This window comes from Prionailurus viverrinus, chromosome A1, assembly GCF_022837055.1.
Source record: "Prionailurus viverrinus isolate Anna chromosome A1, UM_Priviv_1.0, whole genome shotgun sequence".
Classification (NCBI taxonomy): Eukaryota; Metazoa; Chordata; class Mammalia; order Carnivora; family Felidae; genus Prionailurus; species Prionailurus viverrinus.
Genome location: NC_062561.1, coordinates 172,710,490 through 172,738,426, shown reverse-complemented (window position 1 = coordinate 172,738,426; position 27,937 = coordinate 172,710,490). Strand labels below are relative to the sequence as shown.

General features: G+C 39.3%; 1 protein-coding gene across 4 annotated transcripts in view; it reads left to right on the top strand.

Moving 5' to 3' along the window:
• EPB41L4A (erythrocyte membrane protein band 4.1 like 4A) overlaps positions 1 to 27,937 on the top strand; it is a 261,867-nt gene that overhangs the window by 166,468 nt on the left and 67,462 nt on the right. For 3 of the 4 annotated variants that reach the window (XM_047824580.1, XM_047824657.1, XM_047824424.1), the window contains exons 9-13: positions 1,183 to 1,271; positions 1,874 to 1,937; positions 17,918 to 18,009; positions 19,420 to 19,497; positions 24,918 to 25,039. In XM_047824580.1, coding sequence (XP_047680536.1) covers positions 1,183 to 1,271; positions 1,874 to 1,937; positions 17,918 to 18,009; positions 19,420 to 19,497; positions 24,918 to 25,039 — 445 coding nt within the window. The remainder of the gene's footprint in view (positions 1 to 1,182; positions 1,272 to 1,873; positions 1,938 to 17,917; positions 18,010 to 19,419; positions 19,498 to 24,917; positions 25,040 to 27,937) is intronic. The other variant, XM_047824507.1, reaches the window with a different exon arrangement.

Here is a 27,937-nt window from a genome sequence, read left to right as displayed (position 1 = left end):
GTCACTTAAGAACACCTCTAAAACTTAGTGGAATAGTTACTGTTTTCCCTTCTAGCCACATTAATCATGTTGAGCTTTTAGTTTTTTTAAGAAATATATAGGAAGTGTGTAAAAGAGAGAATCTTCTGAAAAACGGCTCTGCTTTTGTGTAATGCTTATCCTAATTCATATACGCTTTTTTTGTGGATGGTAGGAGTTTATGGCAAATGAACTGGATTCAGTAGAATCTTCCATACATTCCTCTAAAATTGAATTTTCAGAACTGAAAGTGGGCAACAGCTGGGATTCTTCAAAAATATATGAGTTGTCTTATATTCTTGGGAGTATGACTTTACAGGCTGTTATTTGACCTTAGAGTAGAAATACAATTCATACAGACGTGTGCATGTCCTTCATTACCCACAGTGTTTGTGACTTTGTCATTTCAGAATCTCATTTTCTTAATTAGGATTTATCATCTCCTGGAAATTGAGGGTCTTCAGTCTTTACCAGAAGAGATGTATTTTTAACTCTTTTGAGTAGTAAAGTCACAAATGGAAGTAGGAGGGAGCATGATAGAAACATCAGAAAATCCAGGTGTGTGCCTGAAGGCAGCTGCCTGAACTCAACTTTCTGGAGAAGGGTGGTGGAAAGCCAGGTTTCATGATTATCTACATCTAAGAATAAGATCGAGATGAGCCAACCCTTGGGAAGGAACTCTTGATAGAAGCCAGTGGTTCTCAATCCTTGGCTGCACAGGAGAAATCACCTGGAGTATTTATGTATTTTTGATTCCTAGGCCCCTTCATTACAGATTCTGATTTAACTGGTTTTGGTAGCACCTGGGCATCAGCATGTTAAGCTGCACAGGTGATTTCAGTTAATGTGCAGCCAGGGTTGAACTGCACTGTAGGTGCAGTGCGGGGTGAGTCGATCAGTGGCCTGATTGGTAGTCCAGGTTCTTTTAATGAACTGAAGTTCTAAGTATGAATATACTAAGAAAAATTTTCATTAAAAAATTGAAAATAAATGAGCAGCAAGCTAGCTATTACCATAGCTTAGCTAGCTTTCTAAGTTGATGTCTTTGACAAACTAGACCCAATATTAATACAACATATTATGTTTGTATGGCCAATTACAGTTTGACAAGGAGCTGTGACATGAATAAATTCATGGGTAATAGGCATATGCTTGTTTTTGCAGGGAGAAAACAAATCTGAGTATTTCTTAGGATTAACTCCAGTTGGTGTTGTTGTCTACAAGAATAAAAAGCAAGTGGGGAAGTACTTCTGGTAAGTATAACTTGAGGGCAGAGTTAGTATTAACATTATACGCTGTATATACTAGGCTTATGGGGTTTACTTGTCAGTGAAAACAGGTACGTTTCCAGTGGTTGATAAATAAATGAGTAAAACTGGGTATACATTTTCTCCCAGTGCATCTTGGTATGTATTTTCTCTGTAAATTTTAGGTACTGTGATTCTGGACTCTCTTGTCCATGCAAATTATGTATAGTAGGATTTCCTATCCATTCCAGTGTATGCTGGTGGGCTGTGGGCCCAGGACTACTTTGAGTTCTAACTCTAAATGCGGGAGGCATTTGGAGGGCCTGGGAGCCTGTAGCCCTACACTGTGTCTGGCAAGGCAGACTGCTGAGACTTTGGGGATTCCAAGCTTGTCTGTATCTACTGGAGAAGTACAGGAGAATGAAAATGGAATTTTATTTAGGGAAGTGTCCAGAGCAAATGACATACAGGGAACTCTCTACAATTACTGGAGCAGTATATACAGAAACTGAAACGAGCCAGTCTTTTCCCACTGGATACTTCTCTGAATTTCTGAAAGATTAATTCTTAAAAACTACACCACCACCGCCATCTGCTTTGTTTTTCAGGCCACGGATTACAAAGGTTCACTTCAAGGAGACACAGTTTGAGCTCAGAGTACTGGGAAAAGATGTAAGTTTTTGTTGACTGCTCAGCTTCCCTTAACTGAGGAGAGAAGTCTTGTCTGCTCGTTGAGAACTTAAAAATCATTGTGAAATAAAACTGCCATGTTTCTTCAGCTGCAGCCACATGGAACCAGGTTAATAGACTCATGTGCACAACTTCTTCTCAAGGAAGGGAAAGGGAAGTGAGTAGAAATGAACGAGTTGATTATAGAGGAGTGTCATTTTAGTTTTAGCAAAAAGAGAAGAAAACCCTTTCTAGGGCACAAGAGAGAAGAGGAGGTGATTATCATTATTAGAGTAGTTTGCTTTGAAGTACTGTCTATGAAGGTAGGATTCATCTCATCAGAAGCGTGCAACCTGCATATAGGATAAAGTGTCCTAATTTTGTCCCAGGGTAAATTAAACAACCTGTAGGGAGTAACACTTCTATTCTCTCTGGCATGGTGGATAAGCTAGATGGGAAATTCTGATGCTTTCAAAGGAGAATGTAAGGCAAGGGTGCAAAAATATCTTTGCCCTGCAAGCTGGCAGTGTCCTCCAGGATTGTTTGGGTCACGGGCACAGTATTTATCAGAGTCTGGAGGTAGCTTTTAAGCAGCGGGGCCAAAAAAGGCAAGAATGTGAAAGCTTCCTTTTAATCTACCTGTGAAAAGGGTGCTCCCTTGAAGTGCAATTACTCTAATTTGTATTTATGGGATAAGTTAGTGGAAATACGATGCACGAGAACCATCCTTCTGTCTCTTTGGTAGTAATTTTATGTAGACCCAAACCCTGAGTGGATGCATTGAATGGACTTTCTGAGGAGATTCTGTTGTAAAAATGAGGCAAAGAAAACCTGTGCTTCTGCATCTACACGTTGAGACACGGGAAAGGAGTGGCCGCTGCTTCAGGTGCAGCATGGTACCAGGCAAGGCCTCACACATAGCAGGTGCCTGCTCAGGATTTGTTGAACAATCTGTGAACGGATGGACTGAGATTACATACTGTCAAATCAGAAAGCCTGATTTTTCTAGAAAAATACAGCGATCCTTCCCTGAACTGTGTGACATGCTGCCATTTATTGATAAAATTAAAATTGGATTTTGAAATGAGTTTTAACTTGTAAGGAGGGAAATTCCAGATTAGATAAAAAAAAAATGATAGTCCCAACACCTCATCATAGTTCTTAGCAGCCTAGTTTTCTTCAGTTCCTGATTAGACACATCAGTGGTAAAAGATGTGCTGTGAGATTGAATTAAAGTCATCCCAAAAGTAGAACAGCTAATTGGATAGTGGGGCTACGTGATTTTTTTTCCCTGTCCTGCCACTGGTTTCACAAGAATTAATGCAAGGAATAAAGTCTATTCAATACGTTGAAAATAATGTTTCACGTTTTTAATAAGAATATTATAAAATAATAAGACTTTCTGTGGAAGCATTACTATTATTTAGAGTCATTTTTCCCCCTCATACCTGTTATTTTCATGAGTGAGGTCATTTGGTCAACTACTTTTATGTTATTATTAGAGTGCCTTAAAATGTCTTCTGCCTCAGGATAAACATTTGTCGAAGTGTCAGCTAACTTGAACTTCTAACTTCTTAGATTTTTTCATTATTAGGTGAAAACAAAACAACAAAATTGATAGTTTTCATGTTATTTTTTTAATGGCAGTGTCATGGTGTGACCTTGTTTCCTCCCAACCCCGCTTTGCCTCAGTCCATTCTGCAGCTTTGAAAAGGAGTGGGTGTGGGGCACCTGGGTGGCTCAGTGGGTTGAGTGTCCAAATTTGGCTCAGGTCATGATCTTGCAGTTCGTGAGTTCGAGCCCCACATTGGGCTTGTTGCTGTCAGTGCGGAACCCACTTCAGATCCTCTCTCTCTCTGTCTGAAAAAATAAATAAACACTAAAAAAAAAAAGAAAGAAAAGAAGAGGAGTGGGTGTTTGGGTGTCGCCTGAGGCACTGCGTGCTCCTGGTTCATTAGCCTAATGTCACCAATGTCTTACGGTGAAGCAGGTCACATAACTCAGGCTTGAATCACAGGGATTTTTTTTTTTTAATAGGACATTAATTTAAACAAAGCACTCCTTTTCCTGAGCGTTCTTGCTTTTCAGTCTTTCTTCCCTCTCCACCTGGGTATCTGTGAGGAATGATTTACATAATGGTGGAATTAAGCTGATTATTATGGAGACCTAACTGTAATCATAGATTATATATAAAAACCCCATGAAACCCGTCACCTGGAACAGTAATCACAACCAGCTCGCAAAATGGTTGAAATGCTTATTGGGGTTTTCTGCTCCACTGGTCCAGTCAGAGAGACTTAACTCAGTATGTTCAGTGCTCTTAGGGCCAAATTCAGACATTCAGTTCCCAAAAGATCAGCAATGTCATACAGGTAAAAGATTTTTCCTGTTGTCACACTATGCCACTAACACTGTCCAACTCCACTTTTTAATATTAACAGTGTCTACCAAAACACATTATCATATCTTAATAAATATAATGTGCTAACACATAGTATTTATTCATACATTTCTTTGCATCCACAAATAACAGTCTCATCTTTCTCAGATATAACCTTAGTGAGTTCACTGATTCAGATTTGAGAGAGGAACAAACACTGGTTTTGTAAAACTAAAACTAAAGTCTGGTTTTGTAAAAATTTAGTCCTCTGACAGATTCAGCAGGTAATTATAAATACTTCTGTGGATTAGTTAAGCTTCCAAATAGGTACTATGGCTTAAATAATACCTCTCAGAAAAATAAAAACTTTAAGTATAAAGGTCTTCCATGATGATTGTAGAAAATCTGGGAAATATACTGTAAAGAAGAAAATGAAAATTACCTCTTAAAATTCAGAGGTAATGATTATTATTTCAAAACAAGCCCTTTCAGATTTTGCTCTGTTAGCATGAATGTGTAATATACATATATATACACATATATATGTGTCATCCCCTACGTGGTTCTATACGTGGGTTTTATACTTAATTTCATATCATAAACATTTTTCCTTTTATTTCATTTTTTCATATGTGCCTACATAGTGTTTGATAATGTGTTTTACTGTTTTATGTGCTTGACCTTTTTTTTTTCTTAATGTCGTGGATCAATGTTTTCGTCCTATTGTATCTTATAAATGTGTTCTGCTGGTAGAGGTGAAAGCTGTGGAATTTTATTTTTATCTCAAATCTGGCTGTTTTGCTGAATTCTTGTGTGTTAGCCAAGAGTTCTTAATTTTATTCTCATAAATTTTTGTAGGTATATAATTTTGTTGCTTGCAAATAAAAATAATTTATTTGCTCCTTTCTGTTATTTATGTTTCATATTTTGTAGTGTTGGTCGTAACTTACAGAAGAGTGTTAAGTGATCTAGTAATATAAAGCACCTTTGATTGGTTTCTGATTTCAGTGAAAATACCACTGTTCCACCACTTATGTGTTAGCTCTTGGTTTTAAGAACATGTGTTTATTATGAGAAGTTTAAATTTTTTTAAGTCTATTATCAAATGGTTGCTGTTTACTGAATTCCTTGAGAGCAAAGATTGTTGCTTGTTCACCCATTGACCACCTAGTGTTTATTTTCAAAATCTAGACAAGGAGCACCTGGCTGGCTCATTTGGTAGATCATGTGACTCTTGATCTCGAGGTTGTGAGTTTGAGCCCCACATTGGGTATAGAGATTACTTAAAATCTGAATAAAATATTATATTATATTATATTATATTATATTATATTATATTACATTATATTATATTTAATCTAAATGAGAGAGGGTAGTGGCTCAGACTAGGGTAGCAACATTCAAGGTGCTGAGAAGCTGTTGGATTCTGGATTTAGCTACATGGTTGTGTAAATGTGAGGAGGTATAAGAGAGAGGAGTCCTGGTGACTTACAGTTGTTTGGCCTGAAAGGCAGGAAGAATGGAGCTGCCATCCACTGAAGTAAGGAGGGCTTTGCATAGAGCAGGTTTGGGGAGGAAGGTTAAGACTTCCTTTTTTAATATATTGTATCTGAGGTATCTGTTAGACATCTAAGTGGAGACATTTAATAAGTGGGTTCTATAAGTCTGGAGTTTGGGACCAAAGTTTGGGGAGAATATTAAAATTTAAGAATCATTGACATATCCTGGTATTCAGAGCCAGGAGACTATACAAGGTCACTAGGAGAATGAGCATAGAGAAGAAGAGGAGGAACCAGAAAAGGAAGCTGAGAAGGAATAATGAAGGAGATAGGAAGAACACTAATTGTATTTAGTTTTGCCAGCTAAAAATCATGTATTACATGTCAGATGATGCTGATATGTCAAATAAGATGAGGACTAAGAATTGACTGCTGAATTTAGGATTGTAGGAGGTCATTGATAAGACAATTTTCAGTGGATTGAAGAGTGAGCTTTAACTCAGCAGTTCCACTGTTAGGTCTTTGCACGCTGGAGAATCACAAGGGACGTGTAACTTTACTGTAGCACTTATATGAAAGAAAAGCCCTAAGAGGAGTCCATTATTAGGGGAATGACCACCACTGATGCATGCTAATTAAGGAAAAACAAAAGAGGTAATAGGAGTAGAATTGGAGAGGGTGAGTATAGACAACTCTTTTGAGGAGTTTTGGCACAAAGAGGAACAAATAGGAAGATGGCTGTCAGGGGAAGCTGGTCAAGAGGGTTGGTTTTGTTTTTTAAGTTGGGAGAAATAATACACATTTACACTCTGATGAGGATGAACCAATATGCAATGAACACTTGACAATGTTGCGGGGAGAGAGAGAAATGCTGGAATGATACTCCTTAAGTAGACAATAGTGGATGACAGCTAGTGTATAAATAGAGGGGTTGGTTTTAGATGGCAGCCAGGACAGTTCATCTATGGTTAGCAGGCAGGAAGATAGAGCATGGGAATGTAGATTAGGGTAGCTGGTTAGTTCTCTTAGGATCGTTCTGCTTTTTATTTTGAGGGAACTAGGTATCAAGGTCATCAGCTAAGACTGAAGTTGGGGAGGAAGTGGTGGGGGTCTGAAGGAAGCAGAGGTATGAAATAGTGATTTTGAAGAGAAAATAGACAAGAGACATGTAGTTTGATGATAACCTACGATAGCATGGTGGTACAGAGGGTCCTGAATTTAAAATGAGCCTACCACATTTGTTAGGATGAGCACTGGGTGTTGTATGGAAACCAATTTGACAATATATTACATTATTAAAAATAAGTAAATAGATAGGTATTCAAAAATCAGGAAAAAAATAATAAAATGAGCCCACTCACGGTGTGCTTTTGTCCAACCACATTAGACAGTGCTGGTGCAGACACGAAGTGAGACTTAGCTTTCTCAAGAGAATAATACAAAGAGAAGGGCCAGGAATCCTGTGAGGCAGGGGAGAAAATACAGTGATTTATCATGGAATTGAAACTGAGAAAGGAAGAGAGCAAAGACCATGAAAGAGTGGTGGGTCTGTGAATCGAGGTCCTGGTGGAGTTGTTCGGGGGTGTAGAACTGGAAAGAGTAAGCTGGAGAGAGAGGGTGATGGTCAGAAAGTTGGGTGTGAGGCATTGAGATCACAGAGGAGCCTCAGTTATTGTAAATGCGAAGTTGTCGGGCATCGATTCTCACCTCTTGGCAACATCTAGAGACAATTTTGGTTGTCACAGTGCTGGACAGGGCAGAGATGTGCCTGGCATCTAGAGGGGAGAGGTTGAATGTACTCCCATACATGTCAATAATGCTGAAGCTGAGAAACCCTGGTGTGGAGTTGCACGCATGAGAGCGAGTGGTTGGGACAGGGAGGAAGACAGTATCATTGAGAAGTTCAGGGAACTGAGATATCTGGGTGTTGGAGGGATTGTTTCTATTTACATATGGAAATTTCCAATAGTTAACACAAGAGGAGTATTGGAGAATGTGACTATGACTGCAGTAGCATCGAAGTGTGGGTGAGGCAGGAGATTTAAAGATGGGAGTTGTAGGAGGAAGAGAAAGAAAATGGTCTCAAAGTGGCCTTGTGGAGCAAGGAGGAGTCTTCACTTTTAGGCTTGGTGATATGAGAACATGGCGGGTGGGGGGGCAAAAGGCAGAGCTACCTATCATTCAGGTGGACTGCTAAGACCATGACCTCAGGGGAGAGCTGGGTTTTTCCTGGCACAGAAGGGTTGAGGCAGTGTAAGAGAGCAGACTGAGGGGCAAAGGCATTTTACTGATGTTAGGCCATGAATTCCAGAGGGCACGAAGGAAGGGTTTCAGGAGTTGCGTGATGGTGGGTGAAGGGGACTGACTAGGGGATGTGCTGAGCATCACTTGGGGGTGACTGAGATAAAGAGACCATAATGAGATGGGGTTCAGTAGATTCAAGGCAGATGAAGGTAGAGAAGCTGTGGATATTGGAAGGGAGTGAGAGCTGGTTTTCCATGTCTGCTCATCTACCCTAGCAGTGGAGCTAGAAGACCTAGGGGAAGTGAGACAGTCCCAGTGCACAGTTGAGTCTCACCTCGTGTGGAAGATGGCTTCTCTTACCTGCCTGGTGGCTGGGGGACTTGAGCACAGGTGGGAAAACTAAGTTATGCCTCAAGCCCTGGGCTTTACTCACTGTGAGGAAAGTGGCTGCAGCGTGGGGCATGGAGAGGTAAGAATAGAGGCAGGCACTCGAGGAGACTGCCCAATGATCAGGAGAGGTGATGGGACAGCCATCACCACAAGGATGGAGGGAAGAGGGTGGATTTGAGAGGCACTGAGGAGGTAAGACTGCTTCTTATGGGTAACAGATGGAATACTTTTGTGAAAAATGGAGAGGAGTTTGGATCATTCCCAAATACCTTGGTTTTATCAACAGAGCGTGCAGCCCCCAACAGTAGGCCCAGAGGTTAGCATGTACATTTGTTGAATAAATGAAACGAGGCTGTGATTACTTTTACGTATAATACATCATTAAGCTAACCTCAGCTAAACTTACCCAGCGTGACAGGATGTCGACCCAAAAGGTTCCTGGCAAGTCTGGCCACCAGTAATTAGACCCACTTGGCCGAACTCTTTGAGAAAAGTACACGGGAAGTGCTGGTGGCCAGGAGCAGTCACTTTGTCAGCAAGCCCAAGAGGTCTCACTTACATAAGCTAGGGATTCTTTCACATTTTAAGTAGAACTATAGATCTAAAAATGTTTTTTATATGAAAGTAATTTCAAATTTACAAAAAGTGGCAAAAATGAAAATATTGCAAAGAACACGGTCACCTTTTATTACTTACAATCACAGTTAACATTTTACTCCATTTCCTTTTTCATTTCTCTCTCTCTCTCCACACACACACACACACACACACTACACACACACACACACACACACAATTCTTTGCTGAATGATTTGAGGGCTTCATGTGTTACATGTCTCTAAATACTTCAGTGTGTATTTCCTAAGAACTGGGATGCTCTCTGATGGAACCACAGTTATCAACTTAACACGTTTATGTCATCTACTCTCTACATTCCAGTTTTATTGGTGGTTAGGCTAATAAGGTCCCTTAAAGCATTTTCCCTATCCAGTACAGAATCCAATTAATTAGTCTTCTTTAATCTGGAACACTTTTGAGCATTTTTGGTTTTTTTTTTTTTTTTGACATTTACATTTTGAAAGAATACAATTCCACCTGCTTTTTAACCAATAGAAAGCTTCTCATTTCATATTTGTCTGTTGTTTTCTTGTGATTGGACTGTAGATCTTTGTTCTCTGCTGGAAAGCCATATAGGTGGTTGTGTCCTCGTTAAGGCACATGATAGGGCACATCTGGAGGCACACGATGGCCATCTGTCACTTGGTGGTTATACTAAGTTTGATCACCTAGTCAGGATGTTGATTTGATTTCCCACTGTATAGTTGTTTTTATTCTTCCTCCTTTGCCACTAATAACTAATCTGTGGGGGTATTTAATTCAGTGCAAATACCCTGCTCCTCTTCAAGCTTTCCCTGTAGATTTAGTGTTCATTGAGGATTCTTGCCTGATCTGATCTTTTACTGTGATGCTTGTAAAATGCTGATTTTCTACCTCTTCCACACTCTCCACAGTCATCCCTTGGCATTGCACTGTAAGCAAGAGCCACACCTTTTACCCTTTTATTTATCTATCTTATCAGCGTGGGCTTATTAATTCCCTTTTTTTCCCCAGTGGTTTATGATATATTACGGTACCTAATTTTTTGGTGCTCAAGTTGTCTTAGATTTAGTCAGTGAGGGCTCCTTTAATCTGGCTCTTGTGCCCTTTTGACCTGACCCTATCATTTTTTGGCCATTTTCTTCCTTTTTGGTACAATGTGGTGTTTCAGGTGCATTCTGTACCTACATCTGCCCTGTTAACAGCCATTTTTCCGAGGAACTTTGGTTCTGTTTAGACAGGAAGGGTTGTTAGGTGTGGTCATTGTCATTGGGGTGACTTTGCGTTTTGGCCTTTTCAGTGGATAAGCTAAGGAATACACACATATATACATACATACAAATATAAATACATGTATACATATGTGTGCATATAAACGTGCTCATATGCACAGTAGAAATCATGTGTTGATATCATATCTCCAATTTCCATCCTTTCCCACAGGGTTCTTTCTGGCCTTTCCTCATTTCATATTTGTATGTGCTGAGAACCTTGGCTCCCAACAACAGAAATACATTTACTTGTTGGCTCAGTTCTAAAATATATCTCAAGTAGTTGCAGAATTGCTTTGTCCAAACCACTAAGATTAACAGTTTGCAGTGCTTTCACTCACATACCATCCTGCCAAGACTGAGGGCATTTAGTCAGTGACTGTGTTCTGAATTTACTAGGGTTGGCCCTTCCTTCTGGCTTTCCCTAGTACTGAGGCTTTGGTCTTCATTTGAGATCTAGTTAGGTTTACTTGTCTCCATTTGCTTTCAGTTTTAGTCCCCTTTGTATTCTTACTTACTTTATTTTATTTTTGAAGATGTAGAAGGTTCACATGCTTCCACAGGTCAAAACTGTACAGAAAAAGGCACAGAGAAGTACCACTAATACCATATTCTTTCGGTCCTATTTCCTCACCCTCCCTTATAGGTAACCAACTTTATTGTTTTATGGTTTATCCTTCCTGTGTTACTGTTTGTAAAGATAAGCACATTTAGAACATTTTCCTTCTTTGGGAGCCTGGGTGGCTCAATTGGTTGAGTGTCCAAACTCTTGAGCTTGGCTCAGGTCATGATCTCACAGTTTGTGAGTTTGAGCCCCATGTTGGGCTCTGCGCTTAAGACACAGAGCCTGCTTGAGATTGTCTCTCTCCCTCTCTTTGCCCTTCCCCAGTTTGTGTGTTTTCTCTCTCTCTCTCTCTCTCTCTCTCTCTCTCTCAAAATAAATAAACTTAAAAAATTTTTTTACTTCTTCCTTATTTCACCTAGTAATACCTCCTAGAATTCTCTCTATACCAGTCCATTGAGAGCTTTCTTGTTCTTTTGTGCAGCTATATAGGACTCCATTGAGTGTGTACCATGGTTTACTTAACTGATCTCTTATGCTGTGACAATTTAGGTAGTTTTCAGTAGTTTGCAATTATAAATTTCCCTTCAATTAATAACTTTGTGCATATGTATTTTTATATTGGGGTAAATTCCCAGGATTGGGATTGCATGGTCAAATTGCAAGTGCATGTGTAGTTTTGTTAGATATTTCCACATCCCCTCCTCCATCTAGAGTTTTTGTGCCATTTTGCATTTCCATCTACAGGGTATGAGCACACCTGTAACTACAGATGGAACGTTCTCCCCCATGTGTTCCTAAGTGTGGCTCTGTTAGTAGTATTTGGATCTTGATGCCAACAGCTTGGTTTGGCATTTCTCAGATTCAGAGATGGACTGCTAGACCTGCGGTCAGAAAGCATGGTTTGGGTCCAGGCCTCCCACATGTCCAACTTTGGACAATTCACTGAGTAACATGTAACCTACATTTCCTTAGCTATAAAGTGAGAATGACAAAATCTGCCTTCCAGGGTTGTGGTGAGGTTGAAGGCACCTAGTCTGAAGTTGGACTTATAATAGGCTCCAGGTTTATGTCTCTGAATCGGAGTTGTCTTGGCATCATGTCATCTAGGGCTACTGGAGCTTTGCAAAGGAAGGGCTCGGGGAGCACCTTGTCCTTGACCAGTCTCAGCTCATGAGTTGCTCGTGCCAAGGCGGGAAGGGGAGCACAGGTCTTCCAGGGCCGTGCATTTTCCTTTGCTTCACTTGCTAGTATGTGTGTTGACTTTCTCTATAATTAAAACACATGGACCACTTATTTGGAAAAAATTGTAAAATTCTGCTCTAAAATGTTTTTAAATTGAGTATCAGTAGAACTTACTAGATATGCCTTCATTGTAACAAGCTTTAATAACACTTATTACTTAAAAATCTTTAACATTTGTAAACTGGGGATAAAGGTTATCGGTAAAAAAATAACTCTGCAAGTATAAGAGGGAAATGTGAACATTTTACTGAATGCTATGGTTTCTCTAAAGAGCAAGTGAGGAAAAGATAGAGTAAAACAACAGCAAAAGCCAAGCATCTAGATTCCTGGGTTTGCATCCGTGTATTTTCTCAAGTAGGAAGCAGAATAAGCTCAACATAATCATCTTCAATGTTTACTGAAACATGATTTAAATATTCTCTAATGTTTTGGCCCATGTTTTCTCTTTCTGAATCTTGGGGAGGAAAAGGAAAAAGAGGAGAAGCAACACAATCTGACACGTCCTTTCCAACGCTGTAATTTATGTTTCTGTGAGCTAGAAAGAGTTACGTACAGTTATTCATCAAACAATTAATTTATTCATCCGTAAAAAGAGGTACAAAGGTTTTTCACATTTATTCTGTGTTTTGGAATATTACCCACACAGCTGACAAAAGAATACTGAAATATTTTTGGTTTTGTCCTTTTATTGTTAAATATATATGCAGGAATGGAAATTAATTTGATTCTCCAAGTGCCCTCCTGAAATGCACTGTGATTTTTAATTCAAACAATATTACGTGCATTTCAAAAAGAATTTTTAAAAAGTAACTGGGGTGTGTGTGTTAGGGATGTGTGTGTATGTGCCATGTAATATTTTCTAATCTAGAGCCCTGAAAAGACCCTTTCTTGAAAGAAAGTGCTTTGCTCATTTATATAAAACAGGGAAACAGCAAGTACCTGTGCCCAACTTCCTTTTCCAAATAAGAAAATTGTTAGTTTGTTTTGTTGCAGGGCTCACTGTGAATTCTTAACTGAACTCGGGATGCCTGGGAGAGAGAGCAGTGGCAAACACGGGGATAGGCACTGAAACAGACATTGTGCCCTCTCTCTCACTTGTACAGACATCGTTCAGCTTTTAAAACTGTAGTCAATCAGTCTCACCACTTAGAATGATAACAGTTTTCAAAACAGTTAAAATTTTGGGTTATCTCTTTGGTATCTGATTTCATTTCCACCCCTTGCCTGCCTTTGCTTTATCAGTAATCAGGTTATTTCAGTCATTGGCTATCCACCCTCTGTTGATTTTGTTTTTCCCCCTGGTGCCTAAAGTCAGTTACAGCTCTTGTTGAGATTGCAGTTAAAAAAACCACAATACTTTAGACTTGTAATCTTGACACTTCCTTCAATCTTCTCCTCTGCTTCTGTGGATTGCTGATGATTGGAAAACTCTCTGCTGTAGGCCTTTCCAGTATTTATGTAATGATCACATGTCACTATTATGAAAGTACTAATCTTTTAAAAATATGTGCCTATACAGTGTACTTTAGATTACTTCTGTGACGCTGGAGGTGGGACAGACGTATAATAGGATTGAGAAGATATTCGCCCCCACAATTGTAAGGAAGCTGGGGAAGGCAGACTGTCCAGTTGTGGCTGCTTCCCAAGACAGCAACAGAGCAACCCCTAGAGCATGGGCTGGGTGTGGCAATAAGGGTCAGGCTTGGGAGAGGCACTGAGAGTCAGCAGGGCCCGGGGCGAAGAAGTTGTGTAGCGCACAGTTGATGCGAGCCCCTCCAGGACCCTGCTAGCAATCTCAATACACTTCAGAGAAGCCAGACTGAAGTAGATTTATTTCTTGAAGCTTGCAAAGAGAAACACCCAGCAAAGGTGGGAAAAGAAACAGAGAGCTCTGAGGGAGTTAGGTTGGGAATTCATCAGTATGATACACGTCCTGAAGTCTTACAAATGATAGAACTGGGAGTTTGAGCCAAGTTTACCTGGGGCTCCAAGGTGCAGTGAAGCCCCCGCATGGTGTTTGAGATACAGGCTATTTAAATTTGCTCAGTTTTTAAAATAAAAATATGATAAAAGCCTGTGTTAAAAAGAGACTCGGCATGTAGCTTTGCTTCTGGCAGGAAATGACAAAAGCTATGAAGGTGTTTGAGTGCTTTTGCTGAAAGCAAGCAGTTGATGCTTGGAGAAAGTATTTTAGCAGAGGGTTGGAATGGACTTCTGAAGTTAAGCATCTACTCACCTTTGAATGAATGGAAAGGTGCTAATTGTTGCAGTCTGATTGGAAAAGGCTTAGTAGGAGAGAGAGACTTTGTGATGCCACATCAGTGCCATTCATACCAGCGGTTAAGGGGCAAAAACGCACGGAATTTATTCAGAATTCCTGGTTTCTTTTTTAGTTATGTTAACACTCCTTTTAGTATTTGGATTATTCTGCTGACAGTGGGATAAAAACCAGGCAGCTGGTGTTACAGCTCTGTACAAATGGAAAATGAGTTCATACTTGTCATTTGCACAGGACAGAAGTAATTAGGAGGCCTGTGGGAACCTCTTTTGTTCCTTTAATGTATTTGTACCCAAGGAAACTTGAGAAAACCCAATTCTGGTCAGATCTTAAATACGTTTTCTCCTTTCATTAAGTGATGGTAGTTAAAAAAAAATTATTACATATCCCGTGACTGGATCTCTATTTGAAAAGAAAAAGAATATAGATGTTAGCGTGAGGAATAGAATGAAAACCAATCTAAGAAAAGTTTGAGGGGACTTAATTTGTTTATATATTTTTTTCAAATGTTTTTATTTATTTTTGAGAGAGAGAGAGAGAGAGAGAGAGAGCACAAATGGGGGAAGGGCAGAAAGAGAGGGAGACACAGAATCTGAAGCAGGCTCTGAGCTTTCAGCACAGAGCCCAATGTGTGGCTCGAACCCACAAACCGGGAGATCATGACCTGAGCCCAAGTCAGACGCTTAACCAACCAACTGAGCCACGAGGCGCCCCGGGATTTACTATATTTTTAAGATAGAATGCTTTTTTGTTTCTCCTCTGTTTCTGTAAATTTGGATTATATGTAATTAAATAACTTATTGAAAATTTGTTTTTTGGTTTGTAAATACCACCTGATTTGTGGATGCTCTTGCTAAAATGTTCAAGTATCAGTGTCACAAAGTGGTCCTCACCAGCCACCATTTCTTGTCAGTGATAATGTCTAGTATGTCCTGGCACATGTAGAGCTTTCGTTGTTGGAAGGCACAGGAAGGTGGAGTATAGATTCTGAGGAAGGTGGTGGTGGGGAGAGGACCACATGTCCTGTACTCACTTTATCCTAATCATTTATCCTGATACAATGCAATCACAAGCAAAATTATTTTAAAATAAGTGACCTGTGCATTATATTTTTGGATAATGCAGTGACCTTAAAAACACGTACGGTTATATAAGAAACTCTTTTTTTTAAGTTTATTTATTTATTTGGGGGTGGGGGAGGTATGAGCTGGGGAGGGGCAGAGACTGAGGGAGAGAGAATCCCAAGCAGGCTCTGAGCTGTCAGCACAGAGCACAGCATGGGGCTCAATCTCACCATCGTGAGATCATGACCTGAGCTGAAATCAAGATTTGGATGCTTAACTGACTGAGCCACCCAGGCACCACACTATAAGAAACTCTTGATAGTGGTGGCCTCTGGGGAAGGGGATTGGGAACACGATGGGAGTGAGATTTTAGTTATCAGTGTGTGTCCATTTTGGTAACGTTTGGCATTTGTACCATGTGTGTATATTATGTATGAAGAAAAGAAAAGAAAAAGGAAAAACCCTTCCCTTCTAAGCATTCCCATGTCCTGACAGGATGCTTGGTTTCCCACCCTGCCTGCAAGGATCTTCTGTGATTTCCTGGGCACCCCCTTCCCCCATTTCTTTTGCTTTTGAGGAATGCCCTTTCTGAATCCATTGACTTTGCTCCCTTATCTCTACTTGTGTAATCCCTGCCCCTTTCGTGAAAGTCTCCGAAGATGTCTTACCATGAAATGCAGTCCCCTCCTTTCAAACCTTGTTTGACCTTTCCCGGTCACTTGAGTCTTGTGCTCTCCTTCTAGCCTCTCTGCCACTGTTGCCTCCTGTTCCATTTTGACACCCCCCTCCCTCCCCGCACTCCTTCTTCACAGCATCCTGGTTGTGATTTTATCTTCACCCACTTCGTTCTTTCTCCTGGAACAATTTCTTTTATGCTCTTGGGTGAAATCATTTGTGTCAGCAGGTGTGGCCTGTCTCTTCAGCTCTGTGTCTGCATGTCTCCTGGCCCACTAGGTATGTTTAGTTCCCCATTCCATAGGCACCTCAAAATCAAAATAGCCTGAACTTACTATCTCTTCCCTCGCCATCCAAATGCCCAATTTTTTCTACTTGCTGTATTTCATTAGTTAGCATTCCCCAAGCCAGAAACCTGGGAATTGTCTTAAGTTCCTTCCTCCACTTCACAAGGTTTTGGAATTATAGGCGGCCTTGCTGTAACATGCATATATTGGCTCTGTTTTCATCACACTCTTTCATCTTACAAATAAACTTGTAAACTGGGCAGCTTCCTTCCAGATGGACTTGGAATAAATTTCATGCATATAAATGTTCTTTCCTTATTAAAAGGTGAGAAGGATCCTTTTCCATTACTCATCTGCACTGACAATTTTGTGCTTATAAATCCATAGAAACCTCATTCCAGGGGCATTTCTGCATTTGAGGCTTAAGTTTGCTAATTTAGTTTTAATTTTTTTAAACGCTTATTTATTTTTGAGAGGGAGAGAGATAGAGAGACAGAGCACGAGTTGGGGGAGGGGCAGAGAAAGAGGGAGACACAGAATCTGAAGCAGGCTCCAGGCTCTGAGCTGTCAGCACAGAGCCCAATTCAGGGCCCGAACCCACAGACTGTGAAATCATGACCTGAGCTGAAGTGGGATGCTCAACCGACTGAGCCACCCAGGCACCCTATGCTAATTTAGTTTTAGATAAAACAAACAAACAAACAAACAAACAAAACAATTATAAAGCTTCACAGAATTTGTGGCTCATTGTTTTAGCACTTAGATTCTATCTTATGTGGTTGCCTATTCAGTCACTTAAAAAAATAAATAATATCTTCTGCACAATTAGAATGATCTCTAATATTGCCTTTATTTTTCATGTGTTAAATATAGGTAGGTAGCTACTGGATAGTTGAAATTTAATGTATATCTATTATGTACTTTACATAGGTCATATCATTTAGTTTAATTCACCCAATAACTGGATGCAGAATGTGGAAGCTCAGAGACATTATGGAGTTTGCTTTGATGACACTGCTGTGGGGGTCGCTCCTTGCATTGGCCCTCCTGAGATGCTTTAGTCATCATTTTAAATGTAGCATGTACATCCCTGAAAATAATAGAGTTAATAACTGGGTTTATGGGCATCTCCTCTTTATTGGGAGTTGATTTCCACACAGTGTGGTCCGGTTTGGGTGCCCGTTTATGATGGAAAAGTTTGCAGTACTTCCTTGCCATGGCCCTGCTTATCCATGGTCTTGGGGTGATGAAGAAGTAAGTGATAAAGGTGACAGCACTGCGATTTATGTGGAACTTAATTTCATAATTTTAATTATTGAAGGTGGTTTGAAGGCATCCCTCCAAAAATAGTTACCAAGAGATAATTATTTTTTTGTTTTATGTGTTAATAATTTCTCTGCCTACCCAAACTTTTGATAAAAGGTAGCTGTCATCTGAAGATTAGTATGGTCAGTAATTCATATTCTCTCTTTCTCTTTTTGTTTCTCTCAGTGCAATGAAACCTCATTCTTTTTTGAAGCTCGAAGTAAAACGGCTTGCAAGCATCTTTGGAAGTGTAGTGTAGAACATCATACATTTTTCAGGTATGTTAATGTGAAAGTTTTGTGCATTGTTCTAATAAGTGAAAATTGCATTTGTTTTTATAACAAGTGTTCTTTTCTGTCTATAAGTAGAAATTTAGAAGTGTTTCTCTTCTATTAATTTTTTTCAGCCACCTAATTTTCTGGATCATATTAATACATACACAATACATACACACACACACACACACACACACACACACACACACACACAGATACCTTCTTTGGTCCTACTATAAGAAAGGGTCAAGGACATTTACATATATATAAAATTCAGCTTTGGTATTGATGGAAATTAAATGTTCTATGGACATACTAAATTTGAAATGCCTGTTAGTCACCTAAGTAGAGGTGTGGAGCAGGCAGTTGGGTGTCCAGGGCTTATTGGAAAGACCACAGCTGGCCATGTAAATTCACTAGGTATTTAAGGCAAAGGGGACTGGGTGAGGTCATCAGTGGAAAAAATGAAGAAAGAGAACAGAAAGCCAAGGACTGAGCTGTAGGACCCTCCCAGCATGTAAAGCGCAGTAGAGCTAATGAAGGAGTATAAGACGGCCTAGCCAGTAGAGTGCATGGGAAAATGGAAAATAGAGAGGAAAATGCCATGCTGAATAAGAAGCCAGCAACTGCATTGCATGCTCCCAGGACATCAAGTAAGAGGAGGGTAGAGAGTTGACCATTGGATTTAGTGACACTTTCTTTCACATCCTTCTAGTGTAAAGATAAAACCAAATCCTATCAGGTAATATATTAAGCTTTATGTTTTGCTTTTTAAATTTAAAGTTAGATTAATTCTTCCCCTTATTCCTATTTGATGAAAGGAGTATGGAGCACTTCTCCCCAATAGCATGATGTTGGAGAAGAATTCTTATAAAATGACCTATGTCCTTTATAGAGTTTATATTAGTTGAGGGATGTGGCCCAGCAAGCCTGAGACATTGCCTCTAGTCCCATGGGGCCTGGGCCAGGGAGCTCCACATGGAAGGTGTCTGTTGAAGGTACCCTGGAATGGGAAGTCCTGGAATATAAAGAGGAGTAAAACACTACATCAGATCTGTCGTGAAAGCCATGGCATGGATATTTCAACATAGTGACACTATTCTTAATTTAAGTAGAGAAAGTAAGTTGATTCACAGCTGAAGCTTCCAAAGGGCAATGATCTATATAATAGCTTGCCGAAACTATGAACACTCTGATATTATACATACATAAAATCCTAGAGCATGGTTGTATTTCAAATATTAGCTTAAAATAACTGGTAATTATTTCCTGCCAATATGTACAATAACTCAAATATTTCTACTAGCTGTGAAACAATGTTGCACTCTATTTTCTACATAGCTTTTGCTCAAGGGTTGTGTAAGTACCTGTATTTATGAATCCTTATCTAATTTTCTTTTAAATACTTATTAGAATGCCAGAAAATGAATCAAATTCATTGTCAAGAAAACTCAGCAAATTTGGATCCATGAGTTATAAGCACCGGTATAGGTAAATGGCATTTTTTCTTTGGGGAAGGGTATATACATGTGAATAAATAAATATTTAATTTAATTCAGTTGTCCACACACACACACACACACACACTAAAGTTTATGATTTAAATTTTTTTTTTATTTTTCTGCCAGTGAATTTCAAAAGCATAACAGTTTATTAAAACTTTCTTGACAAAAACAGCCTATTTAATATGTGTATTAGCTATGTTAAGTTTAGGACTTTTAGAATGTAGTACAGCTTATGATCTTCAGAAATTCATTTTGGTACAATTATCACTTTATTTCTAATGATGTGATTATGAGACAAAGTAGATATCCTGAATTGTAGCTGAGTGGTGTTGTTAGAACCATTCAGTCAATCACCTGTTGTAACACAATGTGTACTTTATACTGTGGATCAAAGCGTGTTTCTTACAGCATAAAGCTTAAGTGTATAATGCTACAATTATGTCTAAACTTTACTGAGCAGTTACTAAGTACCATGTATTGTGCTAAATGTTTTCCATTTATTGCTTCATTGAATAATTCCTGTCTTTTTAATATTATCCCCCTTAATATGTAGGGAAAGTAAGGTTCAGAGACACAAGTCACTTTTCAAGGTAACCCAGCCAAGAAGCAGGAAAGTGGTCCCTTCCCTGGCAGTCTAACTCCAAAGCCCTTGCTTTGACTATTAGGCAAACCCTGAGCATGTTACAGGAAAAGCCTGATTGGGTCTTTTTCTAATACCAGCATTAAAAATGGGAACCTTCTGTGTTGTGAAAAAGAACTGTTTTGTTTCAATTCGTCTGTTAAGTGGAGAGCCTGTGATATGCAAGGCAAGATATTGGATTGGGTGCCCAGAGATATAGAGAATTGGATCTAACTACTTCTGCCTTTAGAGAGCTCCAGTGAAGCAGGTCCCAGGCCCTGTAAAACACAAGTAGGGTGCCCAAATGCCACTCTGGAAGTGGGATACTGTTCTCTCAATTCCACTGGAGACGGCACTAAATGAAATTCTTACCTAGGAGACTTAAAGCCAAGTCATTGTTGGCAGGACAGTGGTATGCCAGATTTTAATTCCTCTTTTTCGACCCACTTTTTTTTGGTTCTGAATTTGAAACCAGAGATGATCAATAAAAGAGTGATTAATAGTGAATGTTCAGTGCGTTACCATTATGTATTACTCACTTGGGTTATTTGCTCATTTGATGCCCAAGACTTAACTGTTATTGTATTAGAGAGATATTCTTGGTATTTGAATGAAAATATTCATTGAAGGGCACGTGGGTGGCTCAGTCGGTTAAGCTTCCGACTTTGGCTCAGGTCATGATCTCACAACTCATGGGTTTGAGCCCTGTGTTGGGCTCTGTGCTGACAACTCGGAGCCTGCAGTCTGCTTCAGATTCTGTGTTTCCTTCCCTGTGCCCCTCCCCCCCACACTCAAAAGAAACATTTAAAAAAAATTTTTAGGGGCACCTGGGTGGCTCAGTAGGTTAAGTGTCCGACTTCAGCTCAGGTCATGATCTCGCGGTTCGTGAGTTCAAGACCTGCGTCGGGCTCTGTGCTGACAGCTCAGAGCCTGGAGCCTGTTTCGGATTCTGTGTCTCCCTCTCTCTCTCTGACCCTCCCCCGTTCATGCCCTCTCTCTGTCTCAAAAATAAATAAACGTAAAAAAAAAAATTAAAAAAAATTTTTTTTAATTAAAAAAAGAAAATATTCATTGATATCTAAAAATTTAACCTTCAGGTTACCAAGGTTCTTCCTTAGATAGTGATGTAGTTAAGGAAAGAGTATTTACTTTTGTATTGAGAAGAAGAGCTGATAATATTTGGGCTGTTTTTCTAGTTGGGGCATAAAACATTGTGAGGTTTATAGAGAGAATGTGTAAATCTTCTTGTCACTGAAGTAAAGCTAGTGAAAAAGCATCTGTCAGTGTTCATGCTATTAAAATTGTAATTATGCTGTTTAACATATGCTGTAGTTGGTTTCCACAAATTTACCCATACCTGATTTCTTAAATTTATTGAAATGCAAATGTTGTGGCTACTGGGGATTATTATTAGAAAGTTATTGGGTTTTGCATATTAAATATCATTTCTTCCAAGAAAGTAATTAAAGGTAACCTTTGCAGAATTGGAAGCTCCACTAAATCTGTTCTAATTTTGTGGATGGTATTAACTCCCCAGTAAGTCGTAATGAAACCCAAATCTCCGTGTCTGTACGTAGGAAGCATTAACATTACCCCATCCCTGGAAGAAAGACGTTTCATCCCACTGCCCAGAGCTAGGCTCAGGCCCAGGTGGGTCTCTGACAGCTGGGTGGTCACCAGCACGTGGACTGTTGATTGTCAAAAGTGGAAAAACAACCAGCCTTTAACACACGTCATATGCCTACTCCTTTCTTGAGACTCCTTTCTGGAGGCCCCATGGGATACAAGCAGAGTTCTGGAAACACAGGCAGCCCCTCCTTCACCCTTCAGGCTTTTGGGGCATGGGGGATAAGGGACAGCAGAACAGGTGGCTGTGGTTTGTGAGTGTGGGTGTCTGCCTGCTTTGTGTGTCTGTATTTCTGCTGGTGTGTGTGGGACGGAAGAAGGGTTCTTGTCTTTGCTCTCTTTCCTCCATCGTGGGGCTTACAGAACACCGAGAAGATTCCAACATCTCTTAGAAAAATGAATTACTAAGAAGGAAAAAAATTGACATTTTTAGTGATACATGACTGCCAGTTGTCTCAAAAGTTCAAAATTTGTGGGAAAACGGAGCTGAAATCAGTCTAGTTCTTTTGTTATTGTTTTATTATCACATAGCAATAATTTAAAATAGATACTGATGAGGTATTTTGTGATACACTGGTATCTCTTTCTCTGAGCCCCTCAAAAACTTCTCGCAAAGGACAAGAGTGTGTGCGCCAGCGTGTGCGGAGGCAGGGAAGTGGTGATTATGGGGAAGAAGCTCTTTCTGGTCACTACGGAGAGCCACTAGACATGCATCGGAACTCTTATACTTTACACTGTAAATCTTTCTCTTCATCAAGTACTTTCTGCTGCAAGGAAATAGTAAGAATACTGTACAAGAATATTTCCGCTAGGAAATACTCTGAATAAGTGTGTGTGTATGTGTGTGTGTGTGTGTGTGTGTATAAAATTATGATATAATTTTATTATAGTCATGAGTTGGACTCTCAATCTATTGAGCCACCCAGGCGCCTCAACTAGAAATATATTTTAATTTTTTTCGTGTGTGTGGGGCGTGCCTGGGTGGCTCAGTCCGTTAAGCATCCGACTTTGGCTCAGAGTCATGATCTTGCGGTTCATGGGTTCAAGCCCCACATCAGGCCCTGTGCTGACAGCTCAGAGCCTGGAGCCTGCTTTGGATTCTGTGTCTCCCTCTCTCTCTCTGCCCCTCCCCTGCTTTTGCTCTGTCTCTCTCTCTCAAAAATAAATAAACATAAAAAAAATACATATTTTAAATGAGGAAAATGAGGCTCCAAGAGATTTTAAAAAGAATCTGCTGAAGACCACACAGTTATAGCAGAGCTGTGTTTTAAACTGGGCTGGTGGAGCACCTGGGTGGCTCAGTAGGTTAAGCATCCGACTTTGGCTTGGGTCAACATCTCAGCTCATTGGTTTGAGCCCCACATCAGCCTCTGTGCTCACAGCTCAGAGCCTGGAGCCTGCTTCAAATTCTGTATCTCCCTCTTTATCTGCCCCTTCCCTGCTCATTTGCTCATGTGCTCGCTCTCTCTCAAAAATAAATAAACATTAAAAAAAAAATTTTTTTTTTTAATTTAAACAAACTGGGCTTGAACATCATACCAAATGGTTCAGTGTTCTTCCCTTTCTCCCAGGCCACCAGGCCATGTCACAACAACCAGCTGGAAGTCAGAAAGCTCATTCTAAGTCCTGTGTAGGCTGTGGCAGATCAGTTTATGTTTCTGGACCTTAGTTTTATTAATCTTGTAATATGATTTTCTCATTATCCTTTATTCCTGAGAGAGAAGCCATGAGGGAAAATTGAATGGTAAAGTAAAATCTCATTATAAAATGCCACAGTGGGTCCATATGCTGGGTTGTATTTTCAGGGCAAGTTTTTTTTCCTCTGCAATGAAGTATACAGTATTCCAAGTCTTTCTGATAACAGAGTCTGTTGTAAGTAGCTCTTATCTTTATGCTTCAAATCATTTATAACAATGGAATTCTGCTCTTTATATGGAATTTTGTTTTTTAGCCTTTTAGGAGTGAGATGTTGCTGTTTGTGCTGTCTTATGTACTACCTTTAAAAAAAAGGTTAAATTTCAAGTAAAAGAAAGCCTGTCACAGGTTTTCTCCCATTCTCTATGCTGGTTCCCATCAACTCTTGAACACGAGGCACACACAGATGGAGCCTGCCATGGTATAGCTCATATCAAGTGGTGTCCCTAGCTAGCCTGACGGGAGCCACTTTGATGAGTGTTTCAAGCATCTTTTTATTTCTAATAAAGGTAGATGGGGTAGTAAGAAGGGGGAACTTTCACAGAAGTGTGTAGGAGGTGAATTTTGCTTGTATAAGTCTCATCTCTTTATCCCATTTATCCTGTAAATGTAGGAGGAATAAGATTTGGGGCCATGAAATGGCCTTTTTCCTCCCATACGTGGGCTCTTTTTGTGATGAATCAAACTAGACATACAAAAATTCATTTTTCCTGTACCTAAATGATATTTTCTTGTGTGAAAGTCAGAGTCATTCACTGGCTCAAATTCAGCAGCTGTGGAGTAATTTTTCAGTAAGATGAATGTTCACTGAAATCCAGCAAACAAAATCACAGCAATCCTCAGGAAAATTATGTGAAGGTTAGTCCATTCCCAGGGAAAGCTCACCTTGCATCCTCAGACTCTTTAAGGAGGCAGCACTTTGCGTGGGCTTTTGGCTTACTTTAAATCTTTCTCGGCACTCTATCTGGCACAGGTGAGGTGAGCATTAATAAATGGTTGTGCCACAGCAGGGTTCAGGGTAAAATCATACCAAGCCATCCTGTGGGGCATGCTTTACAACTTGCTGTGTAAGTACAACCTAGTGACATGTTGATTCATGTAGAATCGTTGCTATTGTATAATTTAGCCCAACGTAATTTATTATTTAGTTGTAGAGCTGGAAGACCATCAGTATCCTCTATTTCTAGCTCATTCTACTTAAATCTAAACCTAACCTCTTTAATAAATTTCTGCCTCTGAAAGATTGTCCTTCTATCTAACCTAAGACTCTCATATTAGAATTTAATATTACTGCCTTGGTTAATATTGCAATGAGAATCAATTGAAAACCCTTATATACTTAGGGCCTCTGTGACTCTGTGTTGTTTTTCTTCTCTGCATACTGTGTAGATATTGTGAATGAGCCGTGGTTTAATTTTGTGACTGTGCGGTTTTATCTGTGTTAACCAAAATGTTGCATTTCCAAGTGGCAGGACAGCGTTGCAAATGAGTCGAGACCTTTCTATTCAACTTCCTCGGCCAGATCAGAATGTGGCACGAAGTCGAAGCAAGACTTACCCAAAGAGAATAGCACAAACACAGCCAGCTGGTGAGTCACTGATATAACCTTGCATTTCCTTTTAGGGTGGTGGTCCAAGATAAGCTCAGGTGGTGACTATGGCCATGTAGTTTCATTTATTGTTAAGTAGGATTTTTAATTTGACCCTGAAACTGTTGAAGCAATTAGAAGTTACTATAAGTAACTTCAGGGTCAAATTAAAAATAGTAAGTTTTATATATAGTAAGTTACTATAAGTAATTGAGTAATTTCTTAGTTTGATGTATCTGAGATTGGAACTGAAACTCTTACCAAACGTCCTTTAAAAAAAGTAATAGTATTGATATAAATTAAACTATACAGAATTCAGTTGGATTTTTATTGTTGGTTTTTTATTGTGAAATATGTGTATAGACAAGTGTTTACAATGTACATACATGCATATGTATGTACACTTGCACATACACACACAAAATTTAACATAGCCTGTGATCCCAAAGTCCTTCCTATTAGCCTCATTATTTATATCTTCACCATCTCCCTTCCCAACCAGAGAAAATCCCCATCTAACTTTATGATAGTTATTTCCTTAATTTTTGTTAGAATTTTAATACTGTGCAGACTTCCCCAAACAAACAAGTTTATTTTTGCCTATTTTTAACATAATTTATATGAATGACCATGGCATACATTGTTTGTGTCTTGCTTCTATCAGTGCTGTATGTATACTAAAGTGCATTCATTTTTCTTGCTGTGAGTATTCTGTTATGACATTCTCTTTATCCATTCTGTTTTTGATGGACAGCTGGGTTATTCAAATTTTTGTTTTAAATGAAGACTACTTCTGTAATAAAACCACCTAATCAGCTTTAATCCATGTTCAATGCTCAGAACTCACAGAATTATTTTGTAAAGTGACGTTACTGAGTTTGGTTTATGTCTTACCTATAGGTCCCCCTTGTCTAACATGCTCCATGGACTTTTCTCATACTGTTTCACTTGAGTCTCACCATAGCCTTGTGAGGTAGGGCAAGGCACAGAGTATGTTCCCATTTTACAGATGAGGAAGACATAGTTCCAGCATCTAGAGAAGTGTGGGGCTGGAATAAGAGCCTAGATCTCCTGGTTTTTGTTTTTACCATATTGTGGCAAGTGAGGGGAATTTTTAATAACAGTAATTTCTATCTGAGCATTGCATGACAATTGACATAGCATTGTGACATCTGTTGTTTCGTTTAATCCTTATGTCAAGCCTCTGAGGAAAGTGTTCTGCTCTACTGCTCCCCGTGTGAGAGTGTCACCTGACTTACTCTTTCGAAGCCCAATTAAATCTGAGTGTAGGTTCCCCCCATCACTGAGCTGGGAGGAAATTAAATTCTTTCTGTTGGTTCTGCAGTGGCAAAATAAGACTTGAATTAACTTTGCAATAGGTTACTTTGCCACAGAAGTATTATCGTTTTCCCTGTTTGGCTGATGAGGAAAGTAAGAGTTAAAAGGACAAATTTGTCCAAGATTATATAAAAAATAGGTAACTTAGGATAAAAATTTTACCTGTAATATTTAATATTTTTGTCTTAATAATTTCTATTTATCTTTGTTATGAGCAGTCTGAAATTCCATTTGGATCAAATACAACGTGGTACAATTAGCAAACTTTCAAATCCTATGCTGTTTCTGAATTGCTGTGCCTCATGAAATGAGTGAGACCAACTGAGACTATCAAAAGCATGTCTTGCTTCAAATTACCATTGCATTCTACTCAAGACGTGGGAATCATACATGCTTTGTTTACAAACCTGCTCCCTTGCTCCTTTTCTTCTCATATCCTCTTACAAAGATAGTTGCCTCTGTGACACTTTTTGTATATGTGTGGGTGTGTGGCTCTCCTTGGAAGCCCAAATACTGAAGCTGATTAATTTAGGGACAAAGGTTTTTGGTTTTATTTTTGTTTTTCTCTTGGCGTATGCAGAGAACAACCCCTGGGGTTGATTTTGGACTTTCACACCCCTCATTCATCTTGTGTTGTATTAAAACACACTCTCTTCTTGGTAGGGGATAAGGGTGTGGTTAATGTACCACCCAGGCTTTTCAAGGACAGCCTCTCAGCATCTGGGAGACCTTTTTAAAATGCACCACATTATGCATTTATTATTATAAATGCCTGCCTGGTTCAATTGGTGGAGCATGTGACTCTTGATCTCAGGGTCCTGAGTTCAAGCCCCACGTTGGGTGTAGAGATTGCTTAAAAATACATACATGCATACACATTTGTTTTAGAAAAGTTAAGAAACTTAGAACCTTTCCTTCCAAAAGAAAAAAAATCTTTCATATTCAGTTCCATTCTCCTGATAGTTAACACTTATTACGTAGCTTTCTAGTTGTTTGTATATCTTTTCTGCAAAAGCAATATAGTAGTCTTTTACAATCTGCTTTTCTTATTTAATAATATGTCACGGATATGTTTTAATAAGTTTCTAAATGTTCTTAGCACCATTTTAGCATCTATATAATTTTCTGTTACACAGATGGATAGACATATAATTTATTCAACCAATCTTTAGTTCTTAGATGGTTTAAGCTGTTTGAAATTTTGAAGAATATAAATATAACTAAAGTGAATCTCCATGGAGTGATAGCTTTAAACATCCATGCTAATTTATTACATGTATTTTAAACAATGGTTCATTTTCATCATTTTTAACATAAAAAGGATTAAACAATGCTGTGTTTAGAAACTAAGTCAGACTTTGCTGTGTACACATTTCACTTTGATTTTGAATTACTTTTAGTCTGACTTTTCAAGTCTGGATTCCACAAAACTGCGATGTGTTATGGGATCCAGAGATGGACCCTCCCTTTGACTGTGTGACTGTCTTGGGTAGGGAAGGATCACTTCGCAAATGCCTATGGTGAGGTGTCACAGTTGCTGTCACACATATAGGGAGAATG